This window comes from Meleagris gallopavo, chromosome 14 (assembly GCF_000146605.3).
Source record: "Meleagris gallopavo isolate NT-WF06-2002-E0010 breed Aviagen turkey brand Nicholas breeding stock chromosome 14, Turkey_5.1, whole genome shotgun sequence".
In the NCBI taxonomy this organism is placed as follows: Eukaryota; Metazoa; Chordata; class Aves; order Galliformes; family Phasianidae; genus Meleagris; species Meleagris gallopavo.
In genome coordinates this window covers 8,174,157-8,197,745 of record NC_015024.2, presented here as the reverse complement: position 1 = coordinate 8,197,745, position 23,589 = coordinate 8,174,157, and the positions used below count along the sequence as shown (strand labels likewise).

Here is a 23,589-nt window from a genome sequence, read left to right as displayed (position 1 = left end):
TTTCAGTGGGGGTTTGGTGGTATTTCTCATCCTCAAAGCTTCAGTTCTACGACCTTAAGAGTTGAGCAGAATTGAATATCTGTCTTTTCTCACTTATAAATATACAAAGCCAGTGTTATTTTTGTCTTTTTTTTTTCGTATGTTTGATCATCACACGCATGCGCTGTCTTTGTTTTGCTGGAGTTAGTTAAATGGGATTTTGTGTAGCTTAAGAGAAACAGGAAATATTTCAAAAGAGAAAAGATATTAGTAGAAAAGTTAAGACTTGGGGAAAAAAAATTGACACCTTCCTGTTTCAGGAAACATTTTTGTATAACAGCTTGTTTAACGCCAAACTAAATCAAAGCTAAACAAATGCAAAGCCACCTGAGAAGAAAGTGAGATTACAAAATTGACTTCCAGGGGTACTATTAAGATCTGCTTTGCTTTTGTTCTTCATATGCTATTTTATATCTTTTTGCAAGGTGATTACACTCATACTTTGTTCTTCTTTCTAACCACTTGGCCGTGAGATGCAGTGCGTGTTTATGCAATTCTGACAGCATCTGCTTACAGTTGGAGTCCTCTTATACTATTAACTTCTTCTCTTTGCATTGTAGTGCTATGTATATATAAAACCCATATATAAATGAAAAAGGATAGCTGGCAGAGGTGTTTAAGTTCCTCTCAGAGGGCAGTGGGGTGGTTCTGATGGCACCTTAGTTTCTGTGACATTGAGCGAGACGTGGTGTGTTTTCATAATGTTTGAGAACATATTATAAAATATTTGATCTAAACAGTGTCTGATATGGAAGAATGAATTTCTGCAGTATTCACATCTACTGGTATAGTGAAAGATGTGTATGTTGTTCCAAAAGTAATGCCTCCTATTTTATTTCCACAGAAACTATAGCAGATACAAAGAGCACAATAACATTATTTGATAGAGCAAATTAGCATGCTTTCCCTAGTACTTTAGAATGCTATTTTCCAACGTAGTCACCACCCTTAGCAACATTATACTGGGAATGTTGGTGGCAGGAATATGCAACCTGATCCGTTACTGCTTGTGTTTAGATTGTCTGACTGATGGTGTGCCTAAGCAGAAGAAAAAAAAACCACATAAGTTCTCTTATTGTCCAAAACACTACTTACAAAGCAGGAATGTTCAAAATTGTTTGTTTGTTTTTTTAAATTCACATTAATTTCTTGATATTTCTCTACAGGGCCTGTCATCTGTCACCAAGAGCAATGGGCTTCTCAATATCACCTTTAAATATGACAGTAAGTAGAAAATTCGCACTTAATTCACAACAATCAAGTATGCAGTCTCAGTTGTCAATATACAGCAGTATCTTTCTTAAAAATGACTCAAAGAGTAACATGACCTCTTTAGTTCCAAAACAACTTTCAAATCTAGGTTTGTTTCTTCTCAGTCTGGTGGGTCTTCCTATATTTCAATAATTAGAGTAAGTTGGTCTAATCCTTTGTAGTAGTTTCACTATCAGATCATTCACCCGCTATTGGTCAGGGAATTATAAAGAGTGTTTTCATTCTGTTGAATAATGCAGTCACTGAAAACTTTACACAGAAATATATAAGTGGCCATCATCACTATAAGCTCAATGTACAGACGAGAAGGTCCCAATTTATAGTTGCAGGGTTGGAATAAAGCCAGTGCAAGTTCCATCCATCCCTTCTTCCCTCCCTTTTTTTTTTTGTCCACTCAAATAATTCATTCTCATTATCCTTACATCCCTCAATTTAATGCTAATTTCTGAATTTGGAATCTTTCATTGTGAATTCATTTTTTATCTAATCTTCTTAAAGAAATGAGCAAGATTTAAGCACATCAGATTGTACAAGAGATAACTATATACAAGTTACCATTTGTTATCTGTACAAAGAACAACAGTAAGAAATGTCAGTTGGAGCAGAGTTCCGTGCTTTTATTTCACACAATGGAGTTTGTTGAAGTCCCAGTGTCTGTCGCATTTTTTCCATTAATTCTGGCACCAGGAACTGTAATTAACCAATGGCAATTGTTAATTCAAAGTTCTGCTGGCACTGCACACTTCCTGAACGAAGGTATTATTGGAATTATGCAGTACTAGGGAGAGAGGTCTCTGATATCAAGGCTAAAATGTTCATATAATGTGGAAATACATTCTAAAATTGAGTAAGCCAGTGTAAAGCAGAATGTGGCTTGCTAGCTATGATTTAAAGGCTCTTAGCTTGCCACACAGCAACTCTAATGAACTCAGTTTTATGATCTCCTATTAGTTGGTTAGATTATTTATTCAGGTGAAAAACAAATGTTTGTATGTTTTAATATTCCAACTATATTCAAGTAAAATAAGTGATTTCCTGAAAAAAGTGCACTTTTTCCGTGTTGTTTTCGTCCTAAATTTGTTATTCTTTGAAAATATAAATCAGTGTCTTGCAGTCAGACCTCAGACATTTGTGTTATAATGCATTCTGGCAAATTATCATTTGACCAGAAATTTTAGCAAGCAGGATCCAATATCTCGAGCTTGCTTTTAATTAGTTCCAGACCTAGCAAAAGCTGTTACTTCAAAGTTTCCATTGAAAGAGATGCTCTATTCTCTGAAGAGGAAGTTCATGCTGTCATTCCATTCACTCATAGCAACAGAATTCTACAAACAGCAGAGTAAACACCAAATGCCCAGCTTGTGGAAAGAGCAGTATTGTACAAACTGTTCTGTTTTTAATTGTGGGGCAGTTACATGAAAGACCACTTACCATCATTGTTTGTAGCAGAAAAGTCGTTTTCTAAAACTACTTTTTACTTAGCTATTTTTTTCCTTCTTTAAGGAGCACATATCTGAATTAAATTCTGATTTCTTGTATTGGTTTATTATAGCATTTGATTTTTTTTTTAATTTTTTATTTATTTTTTACAAACTCTATATATCCAAATGCAAACCATATAGATTACATCTGGATTTTCAGGTTTATCATCAGTTACTGAATGGGTGGCAGAGAAGTAGTCAAGATCGAGCAGTATCTGTAGTTAAGAGCACTTCTTGGGCTCCAGTTCTAAAACTTCACATCGTTATTGTTGACATCAGAGCCTGGTCATTCACCAGTGTTCTCTTGCTCTGTGCACTGTACGTGCACAAATTAAATGGCAGTGCTTACATTTTGAGTAATTAGTGAGGGAAAAAAAAAATACTCTTTAGAGAGTTCCAAAATATGTCATTTTTACAACCTGTGATACGGGCTGCTCTGGCATTCCAAAATGGTAAATGAGGAGTCCTGCAAATGAGGCTTTGGCAGCTCATCGAAGTGGTTGTGCTCAATGACTTCTGAAGCTTTGAACTGTTTTTCATTGTTCTAAGACAAAAGCTTCATGTTGATATACTGTACAGTATTAATTTATTTTAAAATAGCGTGCATAACTTTGCTCACTCTTGAAGAAATGTCAGAGAATTAACTTCTTTATTCAAGTAGAAAAATGTGGGCCTTCCTGGAAACTGAAGTTTCAAGATTCTTCTCTGATGTGGCACAAGAACCAGGTTGGTTTAGGTTGCCCAGAGATGCGGTGGAAACTCTGAGCCTGGAGACATTCAGGGCCAGGCTGGACCAGGCTCTGAGCTGTGGTTGCCCCTGTTCAGAGAAGAGGACTGGGTGACCTTCAGAGGTCCCTTCCAACTCTAAGGGTTCTACGAACTCATGTTTCTTTTAAAACATTTATTTCTCTGTATTTTCAGACTGCACTCCTTACTTGAATTCAGTGGGAAAACACGTGATTGGAGATGTGCAGAATATAACCATCAGTCAGTATGCATGTTATGAACAGGTTGCAGTCACAATACTTTGGACAGCAAATGCCGTTGGTAAGTAGTAGAGGAAAGTGAACTAATTAATCGTGTCTTTGCTAATGAATTCTTGTTGATCAGATCAGTTAATATAACTGAATTATGCTTGAAGCATTAAAGAAAACTGCTTAAGAAAGAAATTCTTGACAGCTTTGCAGAACTGCTGCTTTAAATAAGCTATTAAAGGAAAGATGTACCGGAGAAGATAGATTCTTAACAGTAAGGTAAATGATTTCTCTAATAAAAACAACATTTTTATGGTAACCACTGATAGAGCAACTGCTTTGACTGGAATGAAAAGGAAGGGTTCTGGGGTAAGGTTACAGAGGTAGCACCAGACCTGAAATTCGTTCACTGTTACCATTCATAGTCAAGCTGTCGCAGCAATGAAGTTGTTTTCAGAAGCCTGCAAAGTGCTACAAGTTGACAGAATCTTTATAACACTTCAAAGTGAGGTGGGGAGCAACCATGAAAATGTTCTGTACCACACAGAAGTTCACTGTGTTTTTTTTTGTTGTTGTTGCAAAGAGCTTAAAAGAGTTGTGCTCATGTCTTTGAGTGCTTTTCAATATCAAGTAAATCATTAGAGTTAAGCATAGTATAGTTTTTGAAATTAAAATGTTTGATTAATGTTCATTTCTTCATACAGCAGTCTCTCAACTTGATATTTCATGGTTCATACAAAGTTTAATTTTTTCTTACAATTAAATAACATGGGAAGTTTATGTGGTAAGATGATACCCTAAGTGTTGAGGTATGGCAGCTGAAAAAGTGTCTTTATTGAACTTGACATACATTTTTTAGCATAGATCTGCACTTATTAAGTCAAACACTTTAGAGAAGTGTAACAGTCAAATTTTCTTTGTGCCCTCCCAGTATTAAATCTTGCTTCTGGAGTTTGTTTGATAACATTTAAAATTTGTAAGAGCAAGTAATGATTAGTTGCTGGAGCTTAATGCAGTATGTGAAAAATACCCTGAATTCTGTAGAAGTGTGCAGTTGAAAACAGTTGGTAATCTTCAGCTGCAGACTGGATGAATCAGAACTGTATGGGAAACAAAGTCTGGTGTTCTCTATTGTCTGATCAGAGGTTAAACCTCTGGGAAGCGTGAAGGCAGAACTGCTGTTGAAACATCTTGGGTAACACAGAGACTGGACACTTCTGTGGCCTTCATGTAAGCACAAACAGTGCTTTTGTTCTATGGAGCATTAGGAACACATGAAGCATGGCCTTTCTTTTACTATAAAACATTTTCTTTCTTTTATTATAAAACCTTTTAAAAAAATTATTGGAACAGAGGAGGTTCTCTCTTTTTTCTTTTCCCACCCGTTCCCTCCCCCCCTTCCTTCTTTCCACCCTTCCTTTCTTCCTGACAAGCATAGTGTAAAGCCAGGTTAATCTGTGTTGATTCTTGTGCCATTTACCTTACAAAAATGGTGCCTGTGCCTCAGGTAAATATGTATTCTGCCACATGTAATTCTCTTTAATGTATGGAATTAGATGGAATAAGGGTAACCAGTCTTGAAGAACTGTGCAGTGACTTTGACACCTGAATCACAAATCTGTCACAGCATCACACTGATATTGTGCTCTGATGCTTCTATCACTGTGATCACACTGATTAGTTTAGTCATTTAGTTAAATAATCCCACGATGAGAACATTGCAAAGAAAGTGCTGAGAGTTGGTTGTGTTAGAGGAGCTTGAAAACAATGGGTGTAGTTCTGGCATTACTTAAAAATAACTGGACGTGTGCACTCACTGGAGTAGATTCCATTCCTTCTAAGTCAGGCTTTCTGTTACACAGTAATATTCTAGAAACAAAGAGATTGTAGTAACTGCTATCCCTTTAAACTGAAGATTGAAAAATTGTACGAATATGTTATGAAGATGTATTTCTGTAATTTGCTAGCAAACTATTACATTGCAGTGCAAATCATGGAAGTACAAAGTTACTATTAAATGTATTGCTGGTGAAGGAACTGATTATTTATATTGCAGTGATAATTTGAAAGCCTCAGGTGCAATGGGAGTCCCTTTGCTCTAAGTATCACACAGGTGTGTAGTAATTACAGCCTTTGCCAGAGACTGAATTCTAAATAGGCAAGATAGACAATGTGGGAAGAACTGATGTCACAAGTATTAAAACACAAAGGTATTTCGTGTGAGGGTTAGCATTTAAATGTAAAGAGAAATTGAACTATCTTCATATCACATAAAATATCACTGAATGCATTTTGAAATATTAGTCTGTTTTAAATGCTCTGCTGTTTGCAGGGATTGAATACCTGAGAGGATTCCGAGTAATACTTGAAGAGTTAAAGTCAGAGGGAAGGCAATGTCAGCAGATGGTTTTAAGAGATCCAAAGCAGCTGAGCCCAAGTTTTAAAAGAACAGTAAGTGCTTTTGTTCAGGAAATGCTTCTCTGTTGCTTGTGTGTGTAGTCTTGAACATATTTATGTGCTGTTTATAAATCTGGGTATATATTTAGATAGATATGTAATTAATGTGATGTTTACTAGGATGGAAATTGCTTCCCAACATGATTCTCTAGTGAACAGTTGTTGACTGGAGATAGATGTGCTCCCCTTCTGTAAGAGCTTTCCTGAGGCTAGAAACTGTCAGAAAATTGTTTGGGGTGACTGGGGGGGAGAGGTGGCACATCTGTAACAAGTCCACATCCCAGATCTGTGTGAAGCTTCCTCATGTCAATGTTGTAATGGAGGGAAAGAGAAAAGTTTCTTAATATATTCATTAATACTCATGTTTGCAGATCTGTGGGCAAATACTGAAGGAAAATGTCTTTAGTTAAAGTTTTTTCAATCTTGTCTTTTTGTGTAGGGAATGGAATCTAATCCCTTTGCAAACCTGAAGTTTGAAACAGATTACTTTGTAAAGATTGTACCTTTTCCTTCCATTAAAAATGAAAGTAATTATCATCCATTTTTTTTCCGAACTCGACGTAAGTATTGCATACAGTACAGTATTACATGATATCATTCCTTTCCCCTCCTTTTTTTGTTTTCAGAAATAGCTTTTCTGATTAAAATAGCTTTTCGTGTAGAACATAATGTCAGAGGAGTCTGGGTTGAGATACTTACTGACACAGTCTTTGAAAGAAGATCTGGGTATTAAGTAGAAAGAATTTGAATTCCAATGATAAATCTGTAGTGTATAATTCATGTTAGCCACAACCAGAGGGAGGGTCTCAGAAGGGCCTATAATTGCCTGAGATCTGCCTGCAGCAGGATTACTCATGAAGGTGGTTCATTCCTTTTCTTCCCCTCACTGGACACTGTGAAAAAGCTCAAATCGCTTTTGCTTTTGAGATCAGTTTCAGAAATGGGTACGTAGAGGGTAGGTATGGATGAATGCATGTGAAATGAGGCAGCAGATGGTTTTAAGAGATCCAAAGCAGCTGAGCCCAAGTTTTAAAAGAACAGTAAGTGCTTTTGTTCAAGATATGCTTCTCTGTCAACAAATCAAGTTGACTTTCTCAAAATTACTTAGCAATTAGCAATTCTTATTGCAGTCTAATGAGAATAAACTTGAATAAACTCATCAGTACCTAAATAGAATTAAATAGAATCTGTAAGTACCAATTCAGGTAAAGTGTTGGTATTTGTCCTGCTAAGGATTACTATTTTCAATTTACTGAACCTATCTCACTTAAAGATGAGAAAGGACTTGAATTATATCTTAGAAGGTTAGTTTGCAAAATATACTCACTCTGAGTGTATTACAGACTGGAAAATAAATGAGACTACTGACTTTAAAATGCTGAAATAACTCCTTTCTTTTGCACTTTATTTTTATACTCACATAGCATAGCATGTGGATGCTCTGTCATTAATCCTTTTACCTCTATTTTCAGCGTGTGAATTATTGCTACAGCCAGAAAACCTCATCTGCAAACCTTGTAAGTAAAACGTAATACTTTCTATATACTTATAAGAACTTACTGCCCTTAAAGAGTCATTTGCCAGTTTATGAATGTTTTCTCTGACAGACTGGAAGCCACGGAATTTGAATGTTACCCAGCAGGGATTCAATATGCAAGTCTCTTTTGATCATGCTCCCCACAACTTTGGATTTAGATATTACTTTCTTCACTACAAACTGAAGCATGAAGGGCCGTTCAAGCAAAAGACCTGCAAACAGGTATATCACTGTGTTTTGCAACTCTCAAAAGTAGAAAACTCATTCACATGGATGTTCTAAGGTTTCATGGAAACTTAATACAAAATTTGATCACTTTGAAGATTTTAAACTGTTTGGTGCTATTTATGGAAGTATCTGTTGTGCTGTGATAGCACTCATCAATCAGAACAACACTTAGGTTGCTCAGTGGTGCTGAATACTGTAAGCAAATGAGAAGAGGCTGTTCTCTCTTGAAGGCCATACAGCTGATTAATACTTCAAACTGCATCTTATTACATTTGTTAAATGTTCCTTCCAATTATGTGATTTTATCTCCACACCAAATTTTACCTCTGAACAGATTACCCATTTGAGATGGTGTCACAAGGTACTGCTCATTTCAATGTGAGTGTAGAATTTGGTTCTCTGTGATTTTGTCCAGTGTGCATATGTCTTCCTATGGGTGCTGCAGTTTGCTGTATTGTTTTCCTTAGCTTCGGTTATTTTTCAATGTCAAATTTTATCTCAGTGGACAACCTTTGAAAACTGTTTGGTTTTTTTTTAAATGGATAATTGATCATATTGTACTTCTGCAAGCAGAGGACTGTAGTCCTTGCATACTTGAGTAGAGAATTAGTTGAGCTGGTTTAATACAGAAGAGCACCCTATGTTTCTAAATCAATATGAACGTATTTTACATTATATTTTGAAAGTATGCGAGTGTGTCATGCAGAGTATTTTTTTTTTTCTTTTTTTTGATGTAGGATCAAAATACAGATACTACAAGTTGTATTCTTCAGAATGTAACTCCAGGGGATTATATAATTGAGGTAATGTTTACAGAGTCATTTTTACTACAGCAGAATGAATACATTCATGGAGGAATTAAGTGAAATTTAAGTCCAAATCTTTAGTGACTTCAGGCATCCCTCCTGAGGTACCTTGGCCAAGTAAACTGTACTTGTAATTGTACTTGAGCTTTCCGTAGTTCTGCTTCTCTAAATGCATAGTTCTTTCAATTGTGCCTGCAAGTAGAATTGTGAGCCTGAATAATTCTTGGATTTTGGTTCTTCACTGGAATTATAAAGTTTGGCCAATTTCTACTATACTTGAAAGTTATGTCTCTTTTGATGGATGATGGTACATGTACTGTGCAAGTTAGTATCAGGAGAATAAGCTACGTACTGCCAAAGACAAATGATTTCACTAGCTAGTACTTTTTGGTGCTCTGTAACTTTTTGAACAGTAAGTTTCTCATCAGGCTGTGGGAGCTGTTATAGTTGTTTCAATATTGCAGAAAATGAAATAAAATTTCCACAAAATAAAATTCAACTTTTATTTTCCAAAGCTGGTCGATGACACTAATACAACAAGGAAAACAATGCACTATGCACTAAAACCAGGTATGAATATTGTTTTTTAAGTAGTATGGCTTATGAACTTAGATTGTTTTGGTTGCATTGGAAATAAATGTTGATTTGACATATCTGTTCACTGCAGTGAAGACTGCTGACGCAAATGTGCTGTGATCTTTTGATGAAAAGGGAGCACGCTTGTATGTACGTGTTTACATTTAGTACAGTTTAGATCAAGATATAATTGGAAGTCGTTATGGATACATCACTTTTGTTACAGATATGAAAATTCATGATCTGTACCTAAATAGCAAACAAACAATGCATGCAGTAGTGTGGAAGTAATGTAATGAAACTCTGAGAGCAGCCTGAACACGTTACCTGGCTATGCACTTCGGCCCTGAAATGAAATAAAGCATTCTGAAAAATCTGTCAGTTGAATGCTTGGCTTGAAATTAAATGAGGATTTCATAACTGCAGACCCAAAGCGTAGCCCTAGATGAAGGCAATAGACACAGTGGACTGATGCAAAGTTTTTGTAGTCTTTGTGGGAAGCCACTATTTGAGCTCTCTGGAATGAAAATCCAACAGTTGAAATGACTCTTGCATATCATGTTAAAAATATAACTCATTTACTCCCTCATCATGAGGGTGCAGTACGCAGAAAGCTCTTGTTTCTGATGTTAATTGCTCTAATGCTGTGGTTATCAGGACAATTAGCATAAAACCTATTTAAAATGGAGCAGAACATGTTGTTTGAATTTACTGTACATTTGCAAATTACCTGATAATAATGTGCTGCAGCAATTTTACATTCGCGTTGTAAAGATTTGATTGAGGTTTTTTAATAAGCACACGCCTAATTCTGCTTTGTTTTTCAAAGTACATTCTCCATGGGCTGGACCAATAAGAGCTATTGCCATTACAGTCCCTTTAGTTGTCATTTCGGCGTTTGCAACACTTTTCACTGTGATGTGCCGCAAAAAGCAGCAAGGTAAGAGGGTTCATTCAGTGTGATATAAAGATGCACATTTGCAACTACAAAGGTCCTAGTTAGTAGCTTTATTCTAGAAACATCTTTACCTGAAGAACTTTCTTTTTCAGCTCTTCCTCTTTCCACATTTGAAGCTGTGTTGAAACTTGTAGCCAATTCTTAGTTCAATGCATGATGATGATTTATTTCCAAAAGAAGTATTACATTACAAATCTAGGCTTCGGTGTAGAAAGGAGAGAACTGAAGAATTGATGGAAATTATTTTTTTAATTAGGGTTTCTATTTATTTCTGAAAGTAATGCATGACCTGTGTAGAATACAAGCATATCTGTAAATTGATATATTTTAAACATTGCCTTGTTTCATTCAAAAGTATCTACTGATACTGATTTTAAGCCAGAAAGAAAGTAAAACCGTGTGACACAAATGTAATTCTCAGTACTGTCTGGAATACTACTTGTATCTGTTATTCCAGATTGCTCACTTTCCTGGAAGTTGCCTTTACACTTCATCCTAAGCCTTCTCTCCTAAAACTTAGTTGCAGATGTTTCTGTAAATTAGATTCCATCTCTATACCCTGATTTCTCTCTCCACTATGTCCAGGAGCTGGCAAGCTGTGCTTGTTACTCTGAGATGTTAAAAATCAGTTGGCATTTTTTGGTAGAATCTCGGGAATCATGCTGTTTCATCAATATGGAAAAAGTGATTACATTCTCTAAGCCCCACGTATCTGTGTTATCCATTTGAATTTTGGAAATGAGATATAAAGCAGAGATATATGCCACTTGAGTTAAATCCCTTTACCTTCTGGTCTTCTGTGGCTGTTCTTTTGCTCGCGACTAGCACTGTTCCAACAAAAAGACAAATCACTGAGGATATCTACGCAGAGAGTTGTTCCAGAGTAGTTATTCCTGATGAATTATTCTAAGAAAAAAATCCCTAGGGGCAAAGTTTATATTTTGAAATAGGCATGTTTTATTCAAAATCAGTTTAATCAACTGTAGAACTATATTGAGTTAGTCTGGTGTAGGGCACCCACGTTCCAGTGTAAGTGCATCCCATCCAAGGAAGGAAACATGCATAGCTATTTTGAACTAAGTTAATTTTATCTAAATTCAAATGCATGCCAAATTAATTTTCAAAAAACATTACATACCAGAGAGATGCTGTGTGATATTCTGAAAGGATCTTTACTCCTGGAATTTTGTATTTAAAAGGACTTAGTTGTGCAGGAAGCTCTTCATGACAGTATATCTGTAAGACTTCTTTCATAGTGAGCTGAAACAACTTCATTCTACTTATAAACTAAAACTTTCTTGAGTTTTCTGAGTTGTGCAGCAATACAATTTCATATTTCCCTTTTCAAGTATGTTCCACACATGTAACAGCTCGGAAGCTGGTAGATTGAGCGTATGCAACTTTTTCAGTCTGGAAAGGAATTTGAAAAAAATTCTTTTCAATCTGCTTTAGTTAAAAGTCTAGAAAGTTCAAATAAACAGAAGAGCACCTTTACAGTATGAATTCTCTTTCTTTTTTTTCCAATTTAGAGAATATATATTCCCATCTAGATGAGGAGAGCTCAGAATCTTCAGCTTATGGTGCAGGTCTCCCTGTGGAAAGACTTCGCCCCCGGCCAAAAGTGTTCATCTGCTATTCCAGTAAAGATTGCCAGAAACACATTAATGTTATCCAGTGCTTTGCTTATTTTCTTCAGGATTTTTGTGGCTGTGAGGTAAGCTCAACATTTCTACTGTTAACAGAATTACTTTAATTAAAAGAGTACTTGCAAAACTCATAGCGATAGAAGTGGGATATTTCAGTGTCTCCTATGGACAGACATAATTTGCATTATTTTTCTACATATTACATAAAATTTCTTCACTTAAGAAAAGGAAGAGATCCTAGCCTGCATAAAAAACAGAATTGTGAAAAACAAGACAGTTAATAGTTATTTTTTGTTGAATTGTAATCCTATCACTGAGGTCCTGAATGTATGAATTGAAAATGATTTTTCAGCTCTACAGCAAGTCTGACCTCTGGTGGCCAAGCACATAAAGTAATCGATGCCTCGACCTTCATTCATATGCTGAAAATGGTTTGGATCACATGTTCTGTAAATAACAACCTGGAATCCCCTTTTGAGATTAGTACATTTTAGATTAGTATTTAGTACTGATACACCATACCTCTTTAGAATAGCATGGAGTTGAGCTGTTACCACTATAACTATACCCTGCAACATATGATGTCAGGCGTCACTTCAGATTTGTAAACTATATATAAATAAAATAGCATCGATGTTTAGAAATAATCTTTGTGGGGTTTAATTATTGCTCAGTGAATGACAGAACAGTTAGACAGTTTTCTTTTAAGTGAAACTCGAAGGAATTCATAAGGAACAAAACAAATGGCATTTGAGACCCCTTTAAAATAATAACAGGACAATACTAAAAATCCTTTATCACAGGTGGAAGATCAGACATTTTCCTGAAGAACAGAAATAAAGAGAAACGCAAAAGCAAAACTACCTCATTGTGCCTTTATCAGAGCATCTCCCGAGCAGCTGTAAAGTGACTTCTCATACATGATTACTTTCTTCCTGTAGATGACTAGCAGTCTTCATGAGTCTTTCTGTTCAGGGCATCTGTTTACCCTGTCTTCTGATGTGGCAAAGTTTTCTATTCTGATGTAGGTGAGATAGCAGAGGAAACAGAGGTATTTCTCAATTTAAAAAAATGCTTGAGAGAAGACTTAGTAGGTGGTTTTGTGTCTATTTTTTTTTTTTTAGCCTTAGCAGCTCACTGGTTTCCTTAGTCCAGTGAAATATTCAGGCCACAGGCAATGTTTAGAGTGGCGAATAATTACTGAAAGGGTACCACTGATTCTAGTTTGTCCTTTACTAGTGCTATGTTAATTATTGCTTCTTTTTCTTTTAAAACAGTTTGCATTTGCATCAGGGACAATTAAACTCGTAATTCTCAATAGTTGGATAAATACTATACATTATTTAATTAGAAATATGTAATAAAAATATTGAGCGGAATGTTCTTTCTGTTTTTCAGGTGGCTCTGGATTTGTGGGAAGATATGAAAATTTGTAAAGAAAGTCAGAAAGAATGGCTCATTAAAAAAATAAATGAGTCTCAGTTTATCATCATCGTGTGCTCCAAGGGAATGAAGTACTTTGTTGAAAAAAAGAATTGGAAACACAAAGGAGTAACCAAAGACACAGGGAAAGGAGAACTCTTTCTGTTTGCTGTGTTGACTGTTGCAGAGAAGCTTCGTCAAGCAAAGCAGAATTCAAATGACCTCTGCAAGTTCATTGCAGTCTACTTTGATTACTCCTGCGAGGGAGACATTCCTGGTATTCTGGATCTAAGTACAAAATATAAGCTCATGGACAATCTGCCTCAGCTTTATTCCCATTTACATTCCAGAGACCTTAGTGTGCAGGATTCAGAGGTGTTTCCCACTAATGTTAGTAAAAGGAATTATTTCAGGAGCAAATCTGGTAGGTCTCTTTATGTTGCCATTTGTAATATGCATCAGTTCATTGATCAGGAACCAGACTGGTTTGAGAAACAATTTATTCCCTTCCTTCCACATCCTTTGCATTACTCGGAGCCTGTCATGGAAAAATTTGACTCAGGCTTGGTTTTAAATGACTTAGTGAATAAACAGGCGGCGGATGATGATTTTTACCTGAAAACAGATGTAAATATTTCAGCTGGAAATTCAGACTCTCATTGTATAATTCAGCACTTAAATCTTGGAGAAGACATAGAAACTCAGGACATTCAAGGTGGTGGCAGCTCTGTTCTTCGACCATTACTACATGCTGTTAAAGCTTCAAATCTTAAAGATATGCCTCGAGATTCTGGAATCTATGATTCATCCGTTCCTTCATCTGAGTTATCTTTGCCTTTAATGGAAGGACTACTGACAGATCAAACTGAAACATCTTCCATCACAGGAAGTGTTTCCTCATCATCAGGTTTAGGTAAGATACAGCGGTGTTTTAAAAAATATATTCAAACATCTTAAAATACCAAAGATACCATACAAGGAAACATAGAAAGCAGCAGAGGAAGTAAGTATTACATACAGGTGGTCAAAAAAGATAGGTTCTAAGTAACTTTAAGAAAACTAATCTTATGGTGGGGAGGGGATCCTTAGCTAAGTAAGATCTCATAAAGATCATATTAGTTAGCCACTTTTCATTAAATGACCTAATTACCAGAAAGATTGTATCTTTCTTCCAGAGGCTCCTTGGCAACTGGCATGCTAAGCTGACAGCAGTGTGGTTTAATCTGGAGGGTACTGTGGTGAAGCTTACTTAAAGGAAGGCTGTACATCTAAACTGATGTCCTATTTTGCTCTAATACATACCAGAACCTATTAGGAATATGCTCTGTACTGTGGTGAACTCAAGCTTCAGATTTGCATTAGGCTCACTGGATATGGAGCTGAGAGGAATGAACTAAAGGGTTTCACTGGAGGAATTTAAGTGCTCAGGAGACTCTCAAAAAGATACAAAGATGTAATTGCCTACAGTTAGATGGAATAAATATTGCCACAGGCCATGTGAACAGCTGATCTCACCATGCCAATTTGAACACATTGAATTGGCATCACAACCGCATCAGAATTGTTCCAGCAATTGCATTTATTGGATGAGAACATTTGAGTTCTTCCTTATGCAACTACAGCAGGTGAATATTGCATTTTGATGCTGATAATCTGTTCTGCTTTCTTGAATGAGTGTTGGCAATGAGCTAACCTGGTAGACTTTTGTCCTACCTAAATGCATTCTTTTCATTATCCCGATAATTCACAAGCCATTGATGCCATAATTTTGTTAGGAAGGAAACATATAGATACTGATGGATACAGCATCTGTATCTATAGGCTATATATTCTGTAGGGAAAAACAGCAACAAGAACAACAAGAAATTGAAAGCTTTCTGTGAAAAAAATACAGATTTATTGATTTAATTGTATAAGACATAAATACCTAGGTTGTTTTTTTTTAAATTCATACTATATTTTTTTATTTCCTGCAGTCTTGTAAGTCAGCTTTTTTTCCTCACATATTTGTGGGAAAATTTACAGGCAAAACATCTGTGAAGGTAGATTAATGCTTCTCTGTGTGAGTGCCTTACCAGCGTTCCCCTCCATCACAGCACTCTCAGCTGAGTATCTCAGCTGCCAAGTGGTCTCTGAAAGAAAGAGACAGTCTTCTCAATAATTAAATCTCAAGTCACATACATACTTGTCTGCATCTTTTGGCTACAGACGTTGAATTTTATAGCACTACCTGATAGGAATGAATCTTAACTTTGATGCTGCAACAGCCAGGGAAACCTAAATTACTTGTCACGTTTTCTCATTCATTGTTCCTGTCCAAAAATACCACCGTGACTCTCACTCATACTTCCCCTCCCAAACAGTGGTCTTAATTCAGTGCAAAGAACTGTCTAGAACTGACTGCCACCTACCTATTAAATAGATTGCAACTCTTTACATCTTTTTACTGTCACAGACATACAAAATATTTATAGCAGTAATATTTATATGCATTTTAGTAAGAGGAGTAAATAGAGTTGTATTGCTCGTATTCATGTTCTAATAGTTGGACTAGTTCAAATTATGACTTTGAATTCACAGTACCACTTCTGTTCTGGCTACCTGTTTTTTATCCATTGCTTTGTCACCTCATAAGTGAATAGCTCTGCTTCTCCAAGAAGCCCTCCTGGGAAGAAAAGTAGTATTAATTCTTTAGATAAGGAATTACTGAGCACAGTCGGTCAGTGAGGCATTGTGATCCAGATGGTCTTTATAAGCTTTCTTTGCACTGTTTCTAAAACACTGGACAAATACAAAGTCAGTATTTGGAGTAATGAACTTCTTTTTTTTTCCTTCTTTTTCTTTTTTAAATAGGGGAAGAAGAACCTCCTGTAATCACTTCCACAAAGTTCTTAGTGCCTGGAATATGTAAAGCAGAACTTCATTGCCATATCCATACTGATGAACTTCAGGCAATTGCTCCTTTGTAATACATCAGTACATTGTTATGCATTGCCACTTTATCAGCAGCCTCTGTGCTTTAACCACAACACTATTCCAGCACTAAATCTACTTGAAGGAACAAATGCTCCCTGAAGATGACCTGTTATTCCTAAGGGATTTTTATGGCCAGTAAATTTGATCCTATAGGCTTTCATGATTTGAGAAGTGCATCGTGGAAGAACAGATAAAAAACATTTCAGTGTTATTCCTATTACTAACTTAAATTTCTTGATGTTATACTGTTTATAGATGTCATAATAAAAAGTGACCTTATTTACTAGCCATAGTCTTGTAACTGGACATAAAGTTGTTTGGAATACTGAGTTCAGTAAATTTTGTATTCCAGCCTCTAATGTCGAAAGCTGACATGTCTGATGACAGGAGTGTTGTAGTGAGTGAGAGCAGGATATTTTTAAAGAGGAAGATAAAAAAACAAAGGTGAGATCAAGAAATTCTTCCTTCACTAAATCTAACCATACAAGTTCTTGATTAGTGCATTTTTTGCTAGTTTTACTAGAGGAAGTGATTGGACTGATGAAGTACAGGCAGAAAGAGTGCAGAAGTTGTGTGCTGAAGAGCTGCTGTGCATAGAAGTACCAAAGCTACAATCATAAGAGAGGCAATTTCTTAGCAACTGGAAGATGAAGGTAATGCTACTTTCCTCCAGGGAAAGTCCTAGTACTCATACTGTTATTTTATGCTAGGCTAAATGGAAGATTCTGTGGTTCTGTTAATTTCGGTGTTACTTAAAGGAATTAAGTTTTCATGTTGAGGTCTAAAAAAGCTCAGTTTTGAAAATGGAGAAAAGCAGTTGCTAGTTGTTTTTAATGTTTTTACTTTGATTTCTTCAAAATTTGCTGTATAATCCTACAATCAAGTCTTTTATAGGTGGAGGAAAAAACAAACAGTTCCTTCATTCCTTTATAGCATAAAGTGGAAACCGTATATTGCATGACCTTGGAAAAAAGAAAGTGTACTTAGTGGAAAATGTATAATAGAACAAACCCATGCTTTAAAGTATATCCACACACACACACAGAATTGAAGAAAATGATATGATTCTTGATCTAATTTAGGCATAATTTTTTTTAAAGCCACAGTAATTCATAAAATTAGAAAAAATATCATGTATATTGACATACTAGAAGGAAATAGTATTGAGTTTGCAAAAGTTCTCTATTTTTCCTCCAAAGAATGTAACAGCTAAAATCCTTGTAAAAAGTATTTTAAAAACAAATATGTAAATACATATATTAGAGGTTAGCTTACTGTTATTTTCAAGCATTAGTTGCTCTAAATAATGTTAATGATGAAAGGATCTCCTTAATTACTACTAGATGACAGTCTGTGGACATCAAATGTTTTAAAATACATTTTTTTTTGAAAGGTGGAAAAAAACTTGGAAAGCCAGAGGTTCAAGGAATAGCTGTATGTTCAATATTTTGGTATCATTGCCAAAATTGTACCAGTACATAATCACAGCAACTGCTGAAAATAGAATGCATCTGATATTTGCAAAAATAAAATTTTATGATACTTTAAGTTAGAAGTTAGGTATCAGAATAAAACTTTTTTTTTCAGTTGGTTTCATTTGGCTTTTCTTAGTAGTACAGAAAGACTTAGCTGGAGTCCAGTTGTTTTATCCAGTTATGCAATTATCTGATTTATGCAATTATGCACACCACACAAACTAACAGACTTGAACCACTGTTCACACTCCACATCTAGAAATGAAACTGATATTTTGATGTGTGTTTAATGTAGTCGTGCAACTGTCAGAAACTGTACTTGTCTGAAAGTTCTGTATTGGAAAGACTGGGTCTGATTTTTTAAAAATAAAACTGCCTTAATATGATTTTATAAAATTATTTTCTATGTATCCTCATGGAAGTTTGCCTAGCATTACATACTTACGTGTCAACTGAAATCTGTCCACACAAACTGTGTAGCTATAATGAACTGCTTTGGGTGCATTTTGTCAATGAAGATGCAATAATTATCTAAGATTTATATGCCTTTATTATTATTATTTTTTTAATTTGAATGAAATTCAGTGTTCCACTCAATGGATCCTCCAGACTGTATTCTCAAGGAAAAGTCTTAAAACCACTTGTGTTCCTTGTGTTGCTCAGGTAAATGAAGGCTTTTGTAACAGGCTCGATCTGGTACAGTCAAACTTAAAGACAAGAAAAGTCTATGAAACTGTTACTGTTGAGGAATTGAATTCCATACTTGGTGCTCAGTTTGCATATACACTAGCTGTGTTGAATTGGTTTATATTTTGAGTTTACAAGTTAAAATTTTTATACCTGCCATCTTCTCTGTGCCTCTGTCTCCCAATTCTGAATTCTGCTCTTATCACTACATAAATCAGAGACGTTCTGAAGTGTCATTAAGTGCATTTATAATTCAAGAGAGAGTTTCAAGTTACTTATCTGAACTGGACTTCTCCCTGGTGTATTACCTAGAAGGATGTTCTGCAGTCCTATTTGTGTGCTGTGCTCAGAGTCCTGTACACAAGGGACTTTGTGGTTGAATGAAAATGGAAAGGAGGTGCTGCTTTAGTTTTTAGACCTTTGGTTTAAAATATGAGTACTCTCAGAATGTTTTTCTGAATTTTGGGAACTGCTGCCTAATATTATTCTAGTTTGAGGATGTGGAAAGTCATGGATTGATATGGGGATGTGCATATGGGTTATACATCTCAAAACAAAAAACAAAAAACAAAAAAAAAAACACCTTTGAAAGTAAGCTCTTATTTTTCTTTATCTTACATTTAAATACTGTGGTGACTTGATACTGAAGTGTTCCCCTCCTCCTCCCCCCCAGAAAAAACAAACTACCCTAAGACTTTGCATTTGAGCTACAGTGATAAAACATGCGTTGCACACAATATGTTTATTCAAATTATAAATGATCAGACCTGAATTACTTCTAAAAGGTCAGAAGTTAAAGGCTATGCTATAGATCAGTGAAAGGAATTTTTCTCTCATTCTGCAATAAATTATCTTATTTTACTTGCTATCATTATCTGTTTCCCAGACTCATAAAAACCAGAAAAAATTGTCAGATTCTATCTTTTACAGCAGAATTCAATTTTACTTTTTGTTCTGATTTAATGAAGTCTGATTTACCTGTGAGGTTCACTTTCATGGGCAGATGCACTGTTGGCAAGGACTTCGTGTTTGTAGCAGTCCATAGAAATAGCAGGAATTGGCCTTATTGTTCTCAAAAGTCAAGGAGAAGGCAATGTTCTTTCCTCACTATCAAACATTAACTAGATGACCAGGAAATAAAATGCTTGCCCATGTCTACCTCAGTGCTGGAGGCACAGTTGTTCGAGATTTGGGTATTTCACTTCAATGCAGACATTTGGGAACATTTAAGTGAAAATGAGAGATGCTGAAAAATAAATTTTATACATATATATATATATATATATATATATAAAATCAGATATAATAGTTTATATTATGTGTATATAATAGTTTATTATAAACAGAAGTGCAAGAAGAATAACATCTGGAGAATTTTCTTCATCAATTAATGAGAAGACTTCATTTCTTAGTGCATGTGGAGCCATAACATTCAAGAGTGATTTACCACAGATGTCCAGCTACCTTTCTTTGCAGAGTGCTGGTAGGTTTGCAGGCCTTGGCAACATGGGGAAGGTTGAACCAGCAAGAGTGAGTGTATGGAATGTTGTTCTGTTGGGCTGCTGATTTACCTGGAATTCTAACTATTTAGACACTACAAAGAAAAAAAGTCAGTTTAAGAGAGACAGTCTTGTTGATTACATGAGTCAGGTAAATTTATTGCATAATAATTATATAATTGACATTTCTTCTCCTTGGGGGAAGTATGCACCTGAGGAGTCGCTTACTTGCAAATGGTAGAACACATGAACTCTCCCCGTGCAAATTCTGTACTGTCATTTGTTCGCAAATCAACGTTAAACTTGCTTTTAACTATATAACCAGCACTTTATGATGAGATTTTACTCAACCAAAAAATGTTTGACTATCATAATTTGTTAGAGAATATATTCTAACTAATATGCATAGAAAACGATTATTCAAAGAGTCTTGAAGACCAGTTCAGCGTGTATCCTGTATTGCAAAAAAGCAGTCTTTGAGGCTGTATTTCACTGCAGCTCAATACTGCCTGGCGAAAGTAACGTGCGGTGCAACTTGCTGGGCAGTAATCACAATTTAAGCATCTTTTTCAGTAGCATTTTCTAAGTCCTTTATAACTGCTCTGTCTGCACCCCTTTTTAGCAGCGCTGTATTTCTCAGGTGATTCAGCCAGTTTCAATGGGGCTGATTATGAAACCAGAAACTGACAATGTGAGTGAGGTGCGTCAGAGTTGTTTGGTGTTTCACAAGATTTTTAACTCACAAGAGTACAACTACACATGCAAATGACATAAACAAGTGTTATTATCCTCATTTTACATGAGAAATTGATAGGAACTAGATAGGAAATAGATCCGCTTCAGAGCAGAGGTGAGGCTAATGTCAGATAAGGATAGAACAAGGGATTTGTATCTTAGTCTTGAGCCATAATAGTGCTTCTTTCAACAGCCTGTAGCCAGTCAGCATGTTTCATTAGAGATAGCTTTTGCCATTTTGCAACAATCCACGTGGTAGAACAGTCACCTGGGCAATGTTTAGTGCCCCAGCCAAGTTCTGTGACAGGTAAGCACAGCAGAGGTGCAGGAAGAACTGCAGGAGGAGGAGACAGGTTTAGGGTGGATATAAGCCATGAATTTTATTTCCTCTGCAGTAGGGGACCGAAGGGTGAGTTAGGGCAGCCTTGTGACCATACACAGATTTGAAGGGCCTATTTCAAGCTCCACTTCCAGAGAAACTTTTGCTTGATGTGAGCCTGGTTTGCAAGATTCACTCCTTTATCATTTTGATGAAAGTGATTTCATTGCTGTCAGTTACATCATACCAATTTCAGAATAATTAGAAGTGAGAATAGTGTTAAACCTGCTTGTCTTTAAATGTCTGATGCAGAGAATGTTCCCGTAAAAGTTGTTATTCATCAGCAGAAAGGAAACTGCCTGCTCTCTGCTGTAACTTTTGCAAATATGCCAAGGTGTGACTTCGGTGTTAGGAAGGAAACCACCATCTCTCTGCAGGATAACAGTTGGACAACGCACAGCCACCGAGGGTGGAGTGAGAATAATAGTTACGGGGATCAGGAAAACAAGGCAGGATTCTCACTGCTGAACTTGACCTTCTGCTTAGGCTGCCTTTATGCCTGGGAAATGTGTGTATTTGAAAATTGCTGCCCTCACCATAAGTTGGCTTCTTTAATAACAAAGATTGTTATTATCTTTTTTAAGTATAACTCTTAAGTGTTGCTGTATTTTAGGACAAGCTTTAGGACTGAAGTAACAATTCATTTAACACAGTATTTTGCTTAATAAATACAATTTTATACTCTAAAAAGGCTAAAAAACAACTGCATGTTGTGTCATAGAGTTAATCATCTTCAAAAACAGGAATTACAAATTACTACTAAAAAGCAAAAAAGCATTATATCTTCCTGGACAGCATTTTCAGCTGATTTGGGTGAGATCAGTTACATTATATAATTTCTATTAGCTAATCCTTCATTCATTGTGTAAGAAGAAATGTTGAGGGCACATAGACAGAAGAGTAGTCTCTAAACAGAGCATCTCCTCCCATTTCCTGAAAATGAATACCAAATAATGCTCTAAACCTGTTGCTTTCCTTTACAGCCATGCTAAGTCCTGAATGAGAGATGGACATCTCTCATTCAGGCTGCCCATCGCAGTGCTGCCTTTGTGGCAGGCATGTCGGTGGCTCCCTGGAGCAGGGAGCAGGATGATTGCTCTCTAGTTCTCCTGGCAGCTGTTGCGATGAAGACTTGTGGTTTCAGGAATCCACCACAGACAACCAGACCTAACCAGCCCCAGAAGTTGCTGTATTCTGCCAGTTATGTTGGTCACAGTCTTGCTGTGAGGCAGATTTTGCTCATAGAACTGTAATTCCCTAGATAGGTAACTTTGCTGCAGGGCCAGAGAAATGGCAAGTCCTCATGCACCTGATTAGTTTATGTGGATTGCTGCTTTAGGAATGATGGAAAAAAAGAAATTGCAGAGAACAATTACTTTTAATTGGCTTCTGGTACCATGGAAAAGAACAGACACACGGTGCTCTTATGAGGGTAAGCCAGTGGGTGAGCTGTGGTAGCTTATCTCATAGTGCCTGTAGCAATTTTACCCCAATTTTACCCCAACTAAATGTAAAGGAGAAATTAAGTTTGTTCATTTTTTTAGAAGAGGTACCAAATTCCTCCAGTCTTTATTTCAAAAAGCTGAGTAACAGAACAGACTGTGCTAAGTACCAAAATATATGCCAGAGTAATGTTTTGTTTAAGAATACTGTGGGATATGGATGGCTGATTTCCAGCTGAATTGTCTGTAGTTTTAAAAGTGTGTTTCAGAGCACCATAAGCACCAACTTCTTTACGTGTGACCTTTGATTCCTGAGTATTCTCAGACTGTTTTTAAGTGGAGTTCAGTTTAGTATCCCAATCTGAAGAAACCAAATGGAATTGAAGACATTTACTTAAAAATAAACTAGGTCTGATGTCCATACTGCATTTTTAGACTCAGCTCTCTGAAACAACTGGAAGATTAAGTTATTCTATTGGAACATATTTCTGGTGCCTCTGGGCTGCAAAAGGCGGTTAGCTATTTTTTGTCCTTCATCATTCCTTTCCCATTGGCTGCTCTATGTTGGCAGTTCCGCTGTTGAAAAAGACAGAGCATCTTTATTTCATTTGAGTTTGCATTTGTGTTAAGTGATTGTTGCTGCACTGAACCAGCATCCATAGACTTGTTACTGAATGTAGGTTTGTCAGTGAACGATAAACACCGTTTCCAGCACGTCTTGGTGCTTTATGGGCACAGCTGCCCAGGTCGTGACAGTGTCACCAGAGGTGTTCGAGTGCCGTGCAGATGTGGCACAGCGGGCAGTAGGCGGGCTGGGTTGGCTGTTGGACTGGATGATCTTTGTGGTCCAACCTCATGGATGCCGTGACTCTTCTGCCTCAGCACGCATCCCCGTTACCGCCCGCGAGTTTCCCCCAGGCTGTTGCCCTACCGGCAGCGGCTCTCTTGCCGTCAGTCCCGTGGGAAGGCGGGGAGCAGCGCTGCGGGGCGGACCTGTGCG

At 36.5% G+C, this 23,589-nt stretch overlaps 1 protein-coding gene across 2 annotated transcripts; it reads left to right on the top strand.

Moving 5' to 3' along the window:
* The first annotated feature begins 1,192 nt into the window (after nucleotides 1–1,192).
* Nucleotides 1,193–18,257, top strand: IL17RD (interleukin 17 receptor D). 2 transcript variants are annotated; one of them, XM_031555552.1, is made up of 12 exons: nucleotides 1,193–1,263; nucleotides 3,714–3,839; nucleotides 6,099–6,217; nucleotides 6,663–6,783; nucleotides 7,696–7,740; nucleotides 7,831–7,982; nucleotides 8,726–8,791; nucleotides 9,310–9,364; nucleotides 10,200–10,310; nucleotides 11,858–12,042; nucleotides 13,373–14,309; nucleotides 16,250–18,257. In XM_031555552.1, exons 3-12 carry the CDS (start codon nucleotides 6,170–6,172, stop codon nucleotides 16,363–16,365), a joined length of 1,836 nt encoding a protein of 611 aa, XP_031411412.1. In that variant the 5' UTR covers nucleotides 1,193–1,263; nucleotides 3,714–3,839; nucleotides 6,099–6,169; the 3' UTR covers nucleotides 16,366–18,257. The 2 variants fall into 2 exon arrangements, with proteins under 2 accessions (XP_031411412.1, XP_031411411.1); XM_031555551.1 differs by lacking the exon at nucleotides 1,193–1,263 and adding an exon at nucleotides 3,411–3,518.
* The last annotated feature ends 5,332 nt before the right edge of the window (nucleotides 18,258–23,589 follow it).